The sequence below is a fragment of the Marmota monax genome, unplaced genomic scaffold (assembly GCF_021218885.2).
Source record: "Marmota monax isolate L192 unplaced genomic scaffold, Marmota_monax_Labrador192_F-V1.1 WCK01_AAM20220418_F8-fsc00168, whole genome shotgun sequence".
Taxonomy (NCBI): Eukaryota; Metazoa; Chordata; class Mammalia; order Rodentia; family Sciuridae; genus Marmota; species Marmota monax.
This window is the reverse complement of record NW_026692492.1, coordinates 2,710,929-2,728,547: the sequence shown is the minus strand read 5'-3', so window position 1 is coordinate 2,728,547 and position 17,619 is coordinate 2,710,929. Positions and strand designations below refer to the sequence as shown.

Genomic DNA, 17,619 nt, shown 5'->3' with positions numbered 1-17,619 from the left:
ACCTCTCCATATTCATCTCAGTTTGTTTCACATAAGCATCACACTACAAAAGTTTGTGACAAAATGCATATATGAAAGGAAAATATGTGATTCAAGGTCCAAAAGGTTAATTGTTATCGTGTTTGGCACCCAAATCATGTCTTCAGTATGACAAAGAATATTTTAATTCTCATTTAATCATTATATATTCTCACTACTTGCTCACCTAAAAACCCAAATCCATCAGAAGGTGGCCATCCACCTGCCAGCCCACTATTGAACAAAAAGGATAGGCAGATCCTGTCAGGAGATTCTGTATCCTCCTAGGAGTCTGATTCCTGCACTGATGTACTCACCAAGATTGAGTTCCTACAAAGAATGCTGGCACCTTAGGATAGTTGCATTCACTCCAGTTCCTCACACTGCCCAGGAGCAAGCCTGCAACTACTGCCTTTGGCAAATGAATTTATTACAAAGAAGTTCAGACTGCATCAAGTACTCATACACCAGTATGCAATATTTCTACTAAATCAAAGATGTAAAACTAGGAAATTGCCACACTGTCTCATTAGGTGGAAAGAAAGTTTAGAGCAATCCTGGATGGCTTAAGCTGTATTTATTAAAAACAGAAGTGCCACAGCACACTCTTTTGGCCTTCCTTTCCAAATGAACACAGAGACACAGCAAAAGGCTGGCAAGAGAGATAGCAGTGACAACCACCTCATCTTTGGCATGTTTGCTACCTTAAAAATTTGAACACAAGTATGTAAGGAACTCTTAGCAATGATCACACAAGATCTATGATTCCTGAAAAGGTTGTGGGTGAGGTTTTGCTCAGGATGCTTTGAATCCTTAGGACAGGTTATTGAATTTTTTAGCCTGAGCAGAAACAGCCCTCTCCACATCATGTAATGCACAATATCACCTGGTTGGAGGCTGTAGCTCCATTAGTGATGTAGGGCACATGAGTCTAGACACCCAAGGAATGTTCCAGGAGCAGATTATTAGATGCAGAGTTCTGAGGGGTATCACTGAGAGGTTTATATTTTTTTGTAGGGGTATACATAAAGGTGTTTTTTGTTTTGTTCTGTTTAGTTAACAGAAAGTGCTTTGTGTACAAATTGTAAGATTGGTCAGAGGTCTTCTAAGCTTTAACACAAAAAAGGAAGTCTGTGTTATAACCCACATTGAGATATTTGCAAAATTTTTTTCCTGATATTCTGTTGAAAGAAGATTATGGAGAAGGTCTCTCGAGAAGCTTATTTAAGATTCTTTGGTGGAGAAGGTAGTGCCACTATATTAGGACATGAGACTGGGATCCTACTTACCAAGTCTTTGGTCATGTAGTGTGTATTAAGAAAACCATCACACTATTTTCCCAGGGCTCCTCACGAACTCTAACACAGAGAGAAAAAAAGCCTGGGTTTTCTGGAATATTCCAACTAAGTACTATTCATGGGGAGAAATGCTAAGTTGGATGTAGTTTTTGTAAAAAAAATTCACTGATAAAAAGACCTTTCAGAAGAAAGAGACCATCTGCAATTGTGGGGGAAACACCTGCAGAGCTGCATCTGCTGATGTGGTCATCAGTGGGGTCCACACACATAGCAGCAGCAAACTCACTACCTGAGCTATGGGAGTGCTCGCTGCTAGAATGTCTAGCATGCACAAGGCAGGATTGGGTCCCCAGAACTGGGAAAAGAAAAGAGAAAGAACTCAAATATAGGGCAAAATATATTTTGAGAAAGTGCCTCTACAAATAATATACACAAATGACATTATTTTTCAATGCTCTTTAATGTGTCTACATACAATGCAACACATGAGACTTAGGACAAGCATAAGTGACAAGAGTGGGGTCTCAGAGTCATCAACAGATAAATAAGCAATCAAGGACAAGAAAGAGGCCAGCTGCAGGGTACACAAACACATCACTATGTTTCCAGCTCCCAGCCTCACCCCATTTCAAAAAATAACAATTAAAAAGACTGTGGAGAAACTCTGTGGTAGAGCACTCCTGGGTGAAATGTGAACAAAGAAAGAAGGAAAAAAGTTCAGAAGAGACATTTCATCAATCTGTACCAAAGGCTGGAGTGGAGAGGCTTAAACTAACATTCACAATATGTAATGAAACATTAGACAGAAAAGACTTAAAACACATGAAAATGGAATCTAACAATAAGAGAGATTTAACCCAGAAAAACATGTTGCTTTCAAATCTTCATGCTGATGCAATGTTCCTCTCCATCCCAGGGTGCATTTTTGTTACCTCTGAATAGGTAAAAAAAGGACTAAGGCACATACCTTTTCACACACCTACAGTGGTTTTCTCAAAAGAAATAAATAAAATGAAATAAAATAAAAATTTCCTCAAGTCTGAACAAGTTCAAATGGATCTGAAACAAGCAAAGGTCCTACCACATTTCTATATACAGGGCTTTTGTCTAGTGTGATTTCTTAAATGCTGTTCAAAGGGACCTGGAAAGTTGAAAGCCTTACTACAATTTTTAAAGAGAGAAAAAGGATCTTCCCAGATATGAAGTCTTTACACCTTTGAAGAAAACTCTGAAAGTTGAATACTGCCCCACATGGCTTATCCTCAGCATTTTCTACAGTATGAGTCCTTTCATACAACTGAACAAAACTAGAACAGCTGAAACCTTTATATTTCTTATTTGCATAGGATTTATTCTTTTTATTCCAAAAGAATCTTCCCAGTCCTTAGTAAAATACTTAGAAAACTAGATTTCCCACATTTCTCACACTCATAGGGCTTCTCTCTGTGAGTGTTTTCATATATGAGAAGGAAAACAGGGATGAATGGGAAGCTGGCAGGAGGTAGCAAATCTCCCACATTCAGAGGGTTTGTTTTTCAACCTGAGTGAAATGGCTTTGAAGGTAACAGGGAAAATGGAATGATTTGTGATATTTTTCACATTTAAAGAGTTATTGAGTCCAATGTGCTGGTGTATGCCTTTAATCCCTGAGACTTGAGAGGCTGATTCTGAAGGATCAACGTTGGAGGCTAGCCTTAGCACCTTAGGAAGACCCTAAGAAATGCAGGAAGTCCCTGTCTCAAAATAAAATGTAATAAAGAACTGGAATGTAGCTCAGTGGTAGAGCAACATCAGAAAATCCCCAGTCTCTCTCTCTCTCTCTCTCTCTCACACACACACACACACACACACACACACAAACACATTTTCAGAAGTGTGAGCCATTTCTTGTGTTTGAGGATAACATGAAATATTGATTTATATGATTTCATATTCAAAGGATTTTTCTCCAGTAACTTCCTACATGTATATGAGTGAAAAGTAATAACGGAAGAGTTTACCAATTGTTTTCATGCATACGATTTCTCTGCAGTATGTGTACTTTCACGTGTGTGAAACAGACAGGATGTGGCAAAGTCTTTTCCACATTGTTGACATTCATAGGGTATGTATTCTTCCATGTTTGTGAAGCTGATGGGATGAAGCAAAGGCTTTGCCACACTGCTTACATTCATAGGGCTTCTCTCCAGTATGAGTTTTTTCATGTGAGTGTAGCTGACTAGACTGAGCAAACGCTTTGCCACACTGCTTACATTCATAGGGCTTCTCTCCAGTATGAGTTCTGCCGTGTATGTGAAGGTCACTGGATCTAGCAAAGGCTTTGCCACAATGTTTACACTCATAGGGCTTCTCTCCAGTATGTGTTCTTCCATGCATTTGAAGGTCACTGGACCTAGCAAAGCCTTTGCCACACTGTTTACATGCATAGGGCTTCTGTCCAGTATGAATTTGTTCATGGGAGTGAAGGTGAGAGGACTGAGTGAAAGCTTTGCCACACTGCTTACACTCATAGGGCTTCTCTCCAGTATGAGTACGTTCATGTCTGTGAAGGTCACCAGATTTAGCAAAGGCTTTGCCACACTGCTGACATTTATAGGGCTTCTCTCCAGTATGTACTCTTCCATGAATCTGAAGGTTACTGGACATAGCAAAGGCTTTGCCACACTGCTTACATTCATAGGGCTTCTCTCCAGTATGAGTTTGTTCATGTGAGTGAAGGTGAGATGACTGAGTGAAGGCTTTCCCACACTGCTTACATTCATAGGGCTTCTCTCCAGTATGAGTTCGTTCGTGTATCTTAAGGCAAGAGGCAGTAGTGAAGGCTTTTCCACATTGTTGACATTCATAGGGCTTTTCTCTGGTATGTATACTTCCGTGGTTATAAAGCTGATGGGAAGTAGCAAAGGCTTTCCCACACTGCTTACATTCATAGGGCTTCCCTCCAGTATGTGTTCTCTGATGTATTCTAAATAAACTGGGATAAGCACAGTCTTTCCCACATACCTTACATTTGAAACGTGCATTCCCCGTGTGTGTGATCTTGTGCCTTTGAAGACTTGTGTGTGAAATAAAGGTTTGACCACCTTGTTTACATTCACAGAGTTTCTCTCCAGAATAAGTTCTTTCATGCTTTCTAAATAAAGAGGAGAAATGAAAGGCTTTCCCACATACCTCACACTGAAAATGTTTACATTCACTGTGTGTTCTCCTGTGTCTTTGAACACCTATGAGAAAAGAAGAGGCTTCACCATATTGTTGACATTCATCAGGTTGCCACCCAGTATGAGTATCTTCATGTCTTTGAATGTCACTGGAACAACTGATGACTTTCCCATGTACTATACTTTCATATGGTCCATCTCCAGTTTGTGTTAACATTTTTGTGTGAACACTTTTGGGAGAAACCAGAGATTTCCAAAATATTTTAAATTCACATGGCTTCTCTTCACATTCCTCGTGCTTGTAGTATTTGTGTCCAGAGTGAGATGTGATGTGCCTGTTAAGGAATGAAGGACATATGAACTCTGTGGCACATATAATGAAGTCACATGGATTTACTCTATTAAAATTTTTCTTTGTTCAATTAAGAATTGGAATCGATTTGAAGGTTTCCCCACACTATTTTGTGCCTTTGAAGTTTATCATATAACTTCTTTGAAGAAGAAGTGACCAGCACATAATCAATGCTTGATTCATTCACAATTTGCTATTTATTTATAGATCCTTACATTACTACCAACATCAGGTAAAGGCTAGGTTTTCTGACTTGCTCAACTTCCCTGAAAATAAAGAGATTGAAAGGAAACAATCCTTTGCAATACAGCTTCTCTATGGCTATTATCCAAATAGTGATATTCACATATGCAATTTCATAGTATGGTTTGAATGTCAAATACTTTGAAAAGACTGAATATCTGTTACAGTTAAGTATATATTTCTGGTAAAAACATTATAAGAATAAATACTTCTCAAATTATGCATACTTCATTGGTTGATTTGCTTTAAATATTATATGACAGTTCTCAGATTCCCTCACGAATTCCTCTTGTGAGTACAGTTACCTTATATTGCTCCCAGAGTTTTCAATCTGATCTTCAGTGATCTTGTCTTCCCACTTGTTTCCTTAAACGGAAGAACAGAACAATCTTTATGAATATTTAGGAGCTAGAAATGCTTTGCCAAATCATACGTGCCATTTATGCTGCAATAATTCACCAACTGATTCCCTTTTAACCTTCTACATAAATGAACAAAATAACATGAGTTCTCTATTTGACTAATTTTAGAAACGTCATTATTACCTATAGAAGCCAGGTTTCTGAGGACTTCCAACATCACATCTCTGTAAAGGTTCTTCTGGGAAGGATCCAGCAAAGCCCACTCCTCCTGGGTGAAGTTCACAGCCACATCCTCAAAGGTCACTGAGATCTAAAATATCCCCCCAAATGTATAGTGGAGGCCAGGAGAGATTGACAGCATGAGAAATCTATACTCAACATGCATGATGTTCACATGATTCCCTGGCCTCTCGATTAATTCCATGATTTGGTCCATCAAATCTTTACTGCACTCAACTTCTTCCAACCATTCCAACACTAGAAATTCGCTACTCAAAAGGCAAACATCATAGTGATTTATACCCTTTCTTTTGTGAGTTCCCAGGAAGTAAGACAGGCTCCCAGATCACTCCTAACTTCTTTATTGGTTGCACCTCTATTACGTTTCCTAGAAATGTCCTGTGTGGTACAGAGCTAATATAAGGACTTCTGATAGTACTTATCTTAAGAAAAGAAAGGTGATGAGAAGGAAATTGCAGAAATCATGAAACTAGGCATTTGAGAGAGATTCTGCCAACTACATTGGCTCCCTGTACCTACAAAGTTAATACAGACAACATGGTGATACTGATGTCTTGTTTCCTCTGAAAGTCTATTGTTCCATACTTAAAGAAATGCCTAGAACCAGCCCTAACCCACACCCTCTGGGCATGGGGTCACTAAGGACATTCCTTCCTAGACAACATTTAGACAACCTTTCACACAGGTTGTCTCAATGCATTAGCTGAAGATAGAGCTCATCCTGTGTGATTACACTGAGAACAACTAGAAGTTTGTAGGTGCTTTACTCCAGAACAAATTTAGTCAACTAGCTTATTATTAAATGACCAAAACAAACATGAGTTCTCTATTTGATTAATTTATTTATTAATAAACACAATAATTTTATAATTTCCTGTGGTTACTGTCAAACCAGAATGGGGTAAGTGAAAGATGGCACATGTCTGACCCAAAAATGTCACCTTGTCCAAACAACAGCCTTACAATAACTCTCAAAACAATCTTCTTAATAAACAGCAGGCACTACTTTTCTAAGTCTCATGGGAACAATGAATGTCTAAAGACTGTCAAACTCTTCTTAACAGCAGCCAATTCACTACCACAATGTACAGTCATGAGAGACATACAAATGTTCTGCTCAAGGACATTTTGATCAACATTGGGCCACATGTGCAATGGTTGTCTGTTGTGAAAGAGATTCATCGTGCCTGCAGCAATGGTGGTGCAAACAAACCTAAGGCAGAAGCTCTTCCAGAGTGTGGTCAAGCAACAAGTTTGTAGCCCAGATTCCTGAACTATCCCACACAGTCTGGGTGTGAAACAGGCCACCATTCACATCTATAAGCATGCTATGATGTCTGCACAGTGATGGAACAGGCAAAAAGAAAATGTCCCTGCCACTGACACAGAACCATACTCAAGGACTGAAAACATACAGAACCACCCAAAACAAGGAAGAATCCACAATTACACTCAGAGACATCAGCCCAACTCTGTCAGGACAATGATGCAGGCAGGAGGGCTTCATGGGCCTTTAACTGAAGGGGAACCACATTGAGGTCTCAGGGTCACAGCAACACTGCACAGGACATAAACCACACCCCTACAAGTGCACCACCAGTGAAATGCCATGTATGCTCAAAGAACATGAGAGCTAAAGCACGAATCAGATCAGAAGCAGCTGAAAAGCCTCCAGGGAAGGGGACATGAAACACAAGACTCTAAACAGACACAGGACAAAGAGGTGACTCAAGAGAAAAGGTGACCATTTTGAAGGAAAAAAATGTAAAAGTCCATCATAGGAAATTCATAGAGAATACCAGAGGTGGTGCTGTATTGGTATCTAAGTCATCCAACACACATTTCAGAAAAGGAGCTAAAAGCAATCATTGAAACTGCTGCTTCACAAAAACAGAGAAAGAAGAGTAAGGTAAACCTAAATTAACCACAGGAAAGTAACAGAAAAGGTGTTGATGAAACCACAATCAGGACATTCGCAGACTGCGAATGCACCACCATTGCTGCAGGCACGATGAATCTCTTTCACAACAGACAACCATTGCACATGTGGCCCAATGTTGATCAAAATGTCCTTGAGCAGAACATTTGTATGTCTCTCATGACTGTACATTGTGGTAGTGAATCGGCTGCTGTTAAGAAGAGTTTGACAGTCTTTAGACATTCATTGTTCCCATGAGACTTAGAAAAGTAGTGCCTGCTGTTTATTAAGAAGATTGTTTTGAGAGTTATTGTAAGGCTGTTGTTTGGACAAAAAATCAAGTTTTTCATGAACATCACCATCTAACACATTTAAAAATGTCATCATCAATAATGCATTGGGACTTCAAGATTATCATAAACGTGCTTGATACAAATTAGAAACTTGCAGAAACTGGACCATTTCTTTGAGAGAGATTACACAAAACAGATGAGCCCATGGCGGCTCAAAAAAACAGACTCAATAACTAATTACTATCCAAAAAGGCAAGGCAAGGCTCTGACATCTCAAACAGGCTTCCATGAGACACTTAAGAACTGCCACCAATTTTCTACATTTTTTTCCAGAACATAGAAGCTGAGTTAACACCTCCTAATTCCTTCTGAGGCATACGTTACTATATTATCCAAATTAAGTAGATAAAGAAAAGTATTAAATAGAAAAGAAAACTATAAATGATGCTCATAATCATAAATGCAAAATTTAATCATAAATGCAAAAAACTGTACAATCAAGCCATCACACTCCAGGTGTCTATGCAAATTATGTGAAAATTATGGGCACAGGAACCCTCACTGCAGTGACTACAGCAGCCATATCCAGAACTCCCCAAAGCTGGAAGCAAGGAAGATGCACCTTTCAATACTGAATGGACAGGTGCAGTTTATCCACATCAAAGAACATCACCCAGAAAATGAGCTCTGCAGCCTGGAAAGATACAGCACCCTTAAAGGCAGACTGGTAAGTGAGAGAAGCCAGACTGAAATGGCCATGTGCAGTAAGATTCCAACTCAAGAACATTCCTTAAGAGACAACATTATAGATGCAGTAGCAGAACTGATGGGTACCAGGGACTTAGGGAGCAGAGAGGGATGGAGGAATGAGGAGGAGCGATGAAGAGGGGGAACACAGGATTCCCAGAGCAGTAAAACTCTTCTGTATGACATTATCTTTTAAACTTCGTGACAAACACAATCACATCACACAGAGAAGGATCCCTAAGGTAAAGGATGAACTTTGGCTTATCATAACGTGTTGCTTCATCCATTTTCTTTATCAAATGTTCAACCCTGGTTTAGTAACTAACAAACACCCTACAACAATGCAATATGTTGAAAACAGTGGAGACTTATGGCTGGAGAGAAGGGGTATTCGAGACTATGAGTAATGGCACATTTAATTGTCAGCTTGATTGGATTAAAGACACTGATGATTAATGAGCTTTGGGGTGTGTCCTTGAGGGTGTGTCTACAAATGATTGGCATGTGGAACAGTGAACCAAACTAAACTGGAGAACCTCCTTAAGCTAGGCAGCACCATCCAATAGGATGGTGTCTTGGGTGGAACAAAAGTTGGAAGAAGAAGGAAGCAGCAGCAGAGCAAGCTCCTTTATTCTCAATGGGTTCTTAAATGCTACTGCAATGGCCTGAGGATATCAGAGTCTGCCTTCTTCATTCTCCCAAAGTGGACTCTGCCAGTGATTCTCCAGGGAGTTTCCAGAATCTCTGGTCTGGAGTAGGGCAGCACCATTGATCCCTCTTGTTCTGAGGCCTCAGCCTCTTGAATTCTGTAGCTACTACTTCTAAAGCTCTCCAGCTGCAGACGGCCACTGTAGACATCCAGCTTCATGTCAAGTAGGCCAATCTAATGAATCCCCTTTGATAATCATACTTCCTCTTAATACTGTTCCTCTAGAGAACACTGACTAATAAACTATGTAAGCCTAAAATTGCTCATAAAAACAAAGTTTATCTAATAAAGAAGTAAATAATCTACCAAGCCATGAAGTTTTACAAATATATACATGAAAAATAATAATATATGCTAAATACCATTTTCATAATAATGTAAAAATAAAGCAAAGAGGAAGAGTCATAGGTACAAATTTCAAAACTATGGAAGGAAACTGATTTTCAATACTATTTCCATCTGGAAATAAATTGGATGATAAGTCTTCAAAAGTCATTCCAGGGGCTGGGGTTGTGGCTCATCGGTAGAGCACTCGACTTGCACGTGAAGACCCTGGGTTCAATCCTCAGATCCACATAAAAATGAATAACTAAAATAAAGGTATTGTGTCCAACTAAAAATAAAAAATAAATTTTTTTTAAAAAGTCATTCCAACTGCTGGTGGGGTGGTGTGCACCTGTAATTTCAGCCACCAGGGAGGTCAAGGCAGGGAAATGGCAAGTTGGAGGCCACTCTCAGCAATGTAGCAAGATACTCAGAAATCTAGTGAGACTGGACTTCATCAAAAATTAAAAGGGGGTCTGGGATTGTAGTTGAGGGGCAGAGCACTTGCTAGCATGTTTGAGGTACTGGATATGATCCTCAGCACCACAGAAAAATAAACAAACAAAATAAATGTATTCTATCCATCTCCAACTATACAAAATATTAAAAAAGAAAAGAAAAAGAAATAATAAATAAATAAGAAGAAGGGCTGAGAATGTGCTCAGTGGTCAAGTGCCTGTAGGTTTACTCCCCAGTAAAACATTTGCCCACCTCCAGAACACTGCTCACTAATAGAAATTCATTTCTGGAGGATAACTAAGCATGAGCAAGTCCATGGCATCAATCCCCAGCACTCAATAAGTAAGCAAATAAATAAACAACAGTCTACAATACTAATTCTCTTGGACTGAAGAGTAGCTCGGTAGTAGAAAACTTGCCAAGCATGTATGTGGCCCTCCCTTGGATCAATCTCCAGTGGTCCACACACACACACACACACACAAAAAAAATACATGTAATGAGAAATAAAAATTATTATAATACAAAAGGTACACAATTAGAGGCATAAAATGCAACAAAATAAATGGAAAGACAACACACTTTCTCACAAAGGGGATTGAATGTTCCCATGATCGGCATTCTCTGAAAAAGCACTGAGAATTTCAGAAAATTCTGTGAAATTTAGGGCAAAGTTTACTGTATTTTGGGGGTAAACTTAAGAAAAACTACATCTAAAAATGGAAATAGTAGGGTTGGGATTCTGGCTCAGCAGTAGAGTGCTTGCCTAGCACATGAGAGGCCCTAGGTTTGATCCTCAGCACCACATAAAAATAAATAAATAGGTATTGTGTTTAACTACAGCAACAACAAAAAATACTTTTCAAAATATTGGAAATAGTAGACTGTATCTAAGACCAGCCAAAATGTTGTACAGGACAGAGTAGAGAGAGCATTTATGTTGCACCCAAATTTCATAAGCTAAAAGGCCAGCCCCAAAGGGGTGGCCCTAGCAGGAGGCACTTAGGAGGGAACAGGAATCAGGTGACATAGTGGAAGTGCTCTTGAAGGGATCAGCACCCTTATTTAGAGAGACATATGGCTCCTTTCCAGAAAACAAGTGTCATTTACTATTTCACTGAAATTCAGTGATTAAATGATCATAACTGGGTATTTCAGATATTGCCAAAATTGTCCTTAAAATTTACAATGAAGACGGGATTGATGGTGCACACCTGTAACCCAGCGGTTCAGGAGTCTGAGGCCCCCGGCTATGTAGTAAGACTCTGTCTCAAAACAAAGAATCTAAAAGGGGCTGGTGGTTAAGCACCTCTGGGCTCTATTCCTGATACCAAAAAAACCACACAGTTAACATGAACCAGCCAAGTCCAGACAACAACAGTGAAAAACTGTCATCCTTTGTCAAATTCATCACATTGTGAAGGACAGATACTAGTTTTCATGAAATCACATTCTTAAATTTATCCACAATTTTTATAGAATTCTACTCAAATTCTGCAGCAATAATGCAAAACAGAGTTTCTCTGTATCTTACGTGGCATTTTGGAATCTAGGGTTGGAGTTCAATTTGAAATCACTGAAAAGACAAGATTGAATCTTACAGAATTTCTATACATACTCAGGGGTAGAAAAAGGTAAATTAGTTAATTAGGACTTTTCTTTCTCTTTTCTTTCTTTTTTTTGGGGGGGTTTGGTACCCCAAGATTAAACCCAGAGACATTTTACTACTAAGCCACATCCCCAGTCATCCAGTCATTTGTATATTTTATTTTGAGATGCAGTCTCACCAGGTTGCATAAGGCCTGGATATGTTGCTAAGGCTGTCCTCAAATTTGCAACACTCCTGTCTCAGCCCCTGGAGCAGGAAGAATCACAGGTGAACACCAGTGTACCTGGCTGTAAGTTGGGATTTGTAACAATGGAAATGTAACTAGACTTTTTAAAATCCACTTCTTTCTTGCCTCTTTAATAATAGTCCATCCCATGTGGCTCTGAATAAATAAACCTGGGCCTCAGATAAGTGAGCACATCATTTCAAAGTGATGCACAGAAAGCTTTGGTGCTGAGGGAGCACACATGTGTCAGGCACAAGGTGCAGGGAAGGTCCCTGACAGCAGGGACATACTCCCTCCTGGTCTTGCTCCCTGAAAGCATCCAGGATCACTGTCCCAGGGACCTGGACAATGACTCCAGTCTATGAGGCTTTTCAGTTTGCACAGCTCTGCACCGGGGTGGGTAGTCCTTATACTCTGGGAGAGGTTTTGCTCCTTCACACTGTGAGAGACTAAAACAGCCAGAGTTACTGCTGACCTGGCCCCTCAGCACCAGCATCCACAGGCTGACTGTCCACTTGTCTCCAAGGAATGGGAACAGAGCTTGGGGTAAACAAGGTCCCACAGAAGTGGCTGTCTAGATGAGGCCTGTTCCAGAAGATTCCTCAGCTCAGAGCCTCCAGCAGCTTCCCTGAGAGGCTGCACCCTACATCTCAGGCTGTCCCCTAGGAGGAGCTGACCCAGGGCCTGAAGTTCTGTTCACCCTGCAGGGACCAGGGCAGCTGTGGGCACTTTGTGGCAGCTCCAGGAGAGGATAGTGGCTGAGGACTTGGCACCCTGTGAAATGTCCAAAGGGAAACTCTGCCCAAGAAATCTGATATGATGTCTACACCTAAGGAAGATAAAAGGAGAAGCACAAGATTTTTACAGCTGTGAACTCAAGTTGTCTATACATTGCATCTACATCAAAGAACCTTCAGAGTACTTCACTTTAGCTAACTAGATCACCATGAGGGTAGAAAGTCAGGGTTCTGTATAGAGAACAAAAATTATCTTGTGCTATCTTAAGCCCTTCAATAGCCAATCATCTTAATTTCTGTAACAGACCACAATATCAAAATTTCACAGAATATATCACTAACCTTACCAGATGTCTCCAAAATCTACCAAAGCTCAGAATGCAATAACAGACATACAGAAGAAATTTTCTTTATTTTTGTCTGTACCCCAACAATCTGATGTTCCTACAAATGCAATAGGTTAATGCAGTGATACACAGTTGATTGCTATATTTAAAGTCAGCCTCAGCAACTTAGTGAGACCATAAGGAACTTGGTGAGATCACATCTGAAAATACAATATAAAAAGGGCTGGGGATGTGGGTCAGTGTTTAAGTGTCCCTGCATTCTATCCCTGATATATTAAAAAAAAGAAAGAAAGAACAAAAGAAAGAAAGAAAGAAGAAAATAAGAAAGAAAGAAAGAAAGAAAGAACGAACGAAAGAAAGAAAGAAATGATGAAATCATGTAATCTCTTCCAGGGAGGGACACACACATCATTCAGGGTAACTTGAATCCATGTTCCTTAGTATAGTCATTAATATACGGGTTTAAATGAACTATTTTCTGTAGCTGGGGTGGTCAGTGCCTTTAATCTCATCCGCTTTGGAAGCTGAGGCAGGAGGAGCACAACTTTCAGGCCAGGATGGGAAAAATACCCAGATTTTTTCTGAAAATCATATTGAAAAGAGCTGGGGATGAAGGACAGTAAATGAATCACACATTATTGTAGTGGCATCCTCTTTTTTCACAGAAAATTTTAAGTGGGTTTCTCCAGAAATCTTCGCCATGGCTAATTTTAGGACTGTCAACAAAAGAGTGTCCACAAAAAAGTTCAGTGTAGACAAACTTCCTATTTTTGTGTTGCCCTATTTTCTGGGCCACTAGTCTGAGAAATTAGCACTCCAAATGCGGGACTCAAACTTCCCTTACTAGTTTTTTACACACTTGTATCCAGTATAGTAGTTTGTAGAAATATGCAAAAAAGGCATCTGGCCTTGAGCTGGGCTTCACAGAGAACTTACCAACTAGGCTCCATAATAACAGCTGGTAGAGGAGGAAAAAAAAAGGGGAGAAGAAGCTCTCCCCTTCTCAGGTGCTGTCCTTGAAGGCTTAACTTGGTCAGAACAGAGAAAGAAAAAAAGCTGATTTTATGTGTGTGATGTGACAACTTGACTATGGTGACTTCATTTTGTGAACTTAGCCATGACACACAAAAATGTCATGACTGGAGCAGTTTGCATTCTTTTATTCATGAAAATCCCCCAAGAACACAGAATGATCTATGGTGCCAACTGGAGACTGACTGACTGCAACTTTCAGCCTTGTTTGCATTGCCTGAACCCCAAATGTCCCTTTTGTGGTTTTTGTGCTTAAATATGGAGCCAACTGAAGGCAGGGGCACCACTCCGACCATCTCACTCTTTTGAGAGCAGAGTGTCTGCCAAGAGCCAGCAATAAAGGCTTAACTGGAATGAGACTGTGTGGTCTGACAGTTATTTGAGGGTCTCAGTATTACAATGTGAACTTCTGAGCCCCTCCTCTTACATGATGAGTATAAAATCCTAAACCCACCTGAACTCAGGGTTCAGGGGATTGATTGATTGATTACAGCAAAAGCTGTGCCCTCTGAGACTGGCTGCAGCCAGATAAAACTGTTTCTGGCTATCTTCAGTGCCTAGCCTCCTTTGTCCCTACATCAGTATTACCCTGTGTGCTTACGTGACTACACGACTGGGGTGACTCTACATCATGGACTATCAGAAAAGGGAGCAGTTATACTCTATTGATGAAGCCCAGGACTCCATATCCCTGGGATCTATAAACAACCTCCTTACTCCCTTTAAAGCAGTTATTTTGACCAAACACAAGGAAGTGTTAAGTGATTATTCTTTCCCCTCAAGTATAATATTCACAAATAGAAAACAAATGCTTTCAAAAGTGTTCTTCTTGCCAGGGACAGTGGCACAGGACTGTAATCCCAGATATAGGGGAGGCTGAAGTAGGAGGATCACAAGTTATGGCTGGGGAGGGAGGGAGGAAGATTATTTCAAATATTTCACTAGATGAAAAGTGACAATTAGCGGACGGTGTCCATTTGTACGGAGTGGGAAGAACGAACGTCAGGCCGAGCTGTGAGGTGGAGGGAAGGTGGGGTTTAGAAGGCAGGAGGCGCCTGCAATTTGGGGGACCTACAGCAGCCTCCGGAGGAGCTCCCCTGGGAGAAGGAGGGTGCATTTGTGGCCCTGCTTCCTCCACGTTGGGAAGAGTGGGTGTGGGCCACCAGTAGGGAGCAAAGGGGACTCCAGGGACCTGAGCCGCCCTTCCAAACCCAGGGAACCAGGGGACAGGGCCCAGGGCCACCCTCCAGCGGGGACTCTACCGTGCTCCACAGCTCACCTGCGCGCAAGCCCCAAGGAAGGTGCTGACTGTGCACCTTCAGCCCTGGTTGCAAACTCACCATTGTTGGCTTCCGTGGTGAACCGGGGTCCTCTGAGGAACCTCCAGTCACCCGAGATCGCGAGGTTCACAGGGAGCGAGAGTCACCTGGGGTCCCTGAGGAGAGAACTCAGGTGCCAGAGAAGGAGTAGCCCAGTCGCTGAGGGAGAAAAGCCCGCGAGATTGCGGAAGCCCGCCCTCCCCCTTCCTCTGCGCACCGATTGGACAGTTCCTCCCAGCGTCCTTGATGGATGGCCTCCAGGCCCGCCTCTGCATCGTGACTGACAGCTAACATCATCCAATCACTCCCTGAAATTGGGTTAGTGACAGATTCCTGGCTCTAGCCCTTTTCAGGCGGAGCTTCCCCACTGTGCTGAGAACTAATCCAGGTGGGAAGCCTTGGCTTAGCTTCTGGTAAAGAGGTGACACCTGGCGCTGAGTTAGGCTTCAGCCACAGAGTGCTTTCCGAGCATGGCGAGCCCCTGGGTTTAACCTCAACACAAAAACAAAGCACAGCTTCTCAGGGAGGGTGAGGCTGGAGGAGCCCAAGGTCAGTGAGACCTTGTCTTAAAATAAAATGAAAAGGGTGAGGATGTAGCTCAGAGGTCCAGGTCAAGCCCCACTGGGTTTATTCCCCAGTACCTCAAAGAAAAACAAAGAACTATATAACATATATATTGTTTTTTTCAGCTGATGCGACCTCAAGCAACTTAGAAAGACACAGTCTCCACAGTTTTGAAACACTATTTAAAGATATCATATGTATGACCCATACATAATATCTAAAAATGAGAACAATTTGAAAACTATTTTAGTAATTCTCTTCACCTCCTGGCCTCTGTTGCTTTGAGAAGGCAGCCTGAGCTATGAAAGGAAGCAATTGGGGTTAGCTCTGATGCTCAGTGTTCCATCCCCAGCAGAGAGGGTGGGGGAGGAAGGAAGGCAATCCTTTAGGGCAGCAATGTGTGGTGGAAATAAAATGGGTGCCTTGTGCTTAGTGTAGATGTTCTACTTGGACTGTTAGGAAGTCTTATGCAGAGACCTGACTCTGGGGATCCTACAGGTCTGGTCAGGTGTATGCCCCAGTATCAAACAAAGGTCATGATCCAAGCAGGAAAGAAACTTTGACCAATGCAGCTACACCAGGAAGACAAGGAAACCCTGTCTTTTGCTGTCTTCAGGTGCTGACAAGGACTTTGAGATTTTATAGAAGGATAATCATAGGCATGTAAATAAAGTGAAAAGTGTATGTAGGATTTAGTATTATCTGTAGGATTTAGGCTTCAGGCATCTGTGGGTCTCATGTCTGTGAGCTCACACTCACTTGCCCCATTGACACATGACACTCTACTGCACAGACTGACCTCATTTTATCTCTCAGGAGGAAGTCCCCCTTCAGTGTATTGTTTCCATGTCAAGGTTTCAGATGCACCAACATTTTCAAGCAAAGCCACAAGCCCTAGAAAGAACATACCCCCAGAAACTGACCCAGGGTCTCAGCTTGGGAAGGCGAGTATCCGAGGCCCTAAGGTGGCGTCGCAGGCGCAGTTTCTGCAGCTCTACCCAGTTCCCCCTTCTGCTCAGCCTGGATCCCCTCCTCCTGCTTGGCCCCCCATCTTTGTCTGCGCCCCACCCCAGCGCTGCTCTCCAGGCTAGGGAGAGAAGGCACCCAGGGTTGGGTTTCGGTGACTCTGGGTCTCAGGACACCACCGCTTCATCCCCAGGGGCCGTCGTTAGACCCCTCCCCAGGCCTGAGTGGGGCCTGAGTTGCCGAGCACCCCTCTGCTCTGGGGATCCCAAGGCTGCGGTTGGCGCAGCTGCAGGATCTTATCCCTGGACCAGGGTCCGCAATCCACCCCCACTTCTGCTGGCATCTCCGCCCTGCCGGCTAAATCCAATTAACCTGCAAACTCTGGCCTGGGTGGTGCCCTTGGGGACAGGTTCTCCTATCTGGCTGCCCAGTGAGTTTGTGGCTTCTGGAGCTTTTTAACCAGGTGGGGCCTGAGTACTGTGGGGGGGTGTCCATTTTTTATTCCCACTGTTATACCAGATTCCTGGGACCCCATAGACCTCCAGGAGCCAAATCTGATGCAATCACACAGGAGTCTTTACTGCAAGCTCCAGCCTGGACTCACAACCCTTTCCAAGACAGAGGTCCCGGGAGTGAGTCCTGATTTTTTGTTCAGTGAGATTTTGTAGGTTTTGGGAGAGATACTCTACATGTCA

The 17,619-nt window shown here is 41.9% G+C and overlaps 1 protein-coding gene across 1 annotated transcript; it reads right to left on the bottom strand.

Moving 5' to 3' along the window:
• Nucleotides 1-1,757: 1,757 nt before the first annotated feature.
• LOC124092078 (zinc finger protein OZF-like) lies at nt 1,758-15,574 on the bottom strand. Its single transcript, XM_046443384.2, is given in 5 exon segments — nt 1,758-3,419; nt 3,421-4,812; nt 5,378-5,438; nt 5,618-5,744; nt 15,416-15,574. Coding segments are annotated over 5 exon segments (1,677 nt in total). The 5' UTR covers nt 15,419-15,574; the 3' UTR covers nt 1,758-3,325.
• Nucleotides 15,575-17,619: the final 2,045 nt, after the last annotated feature.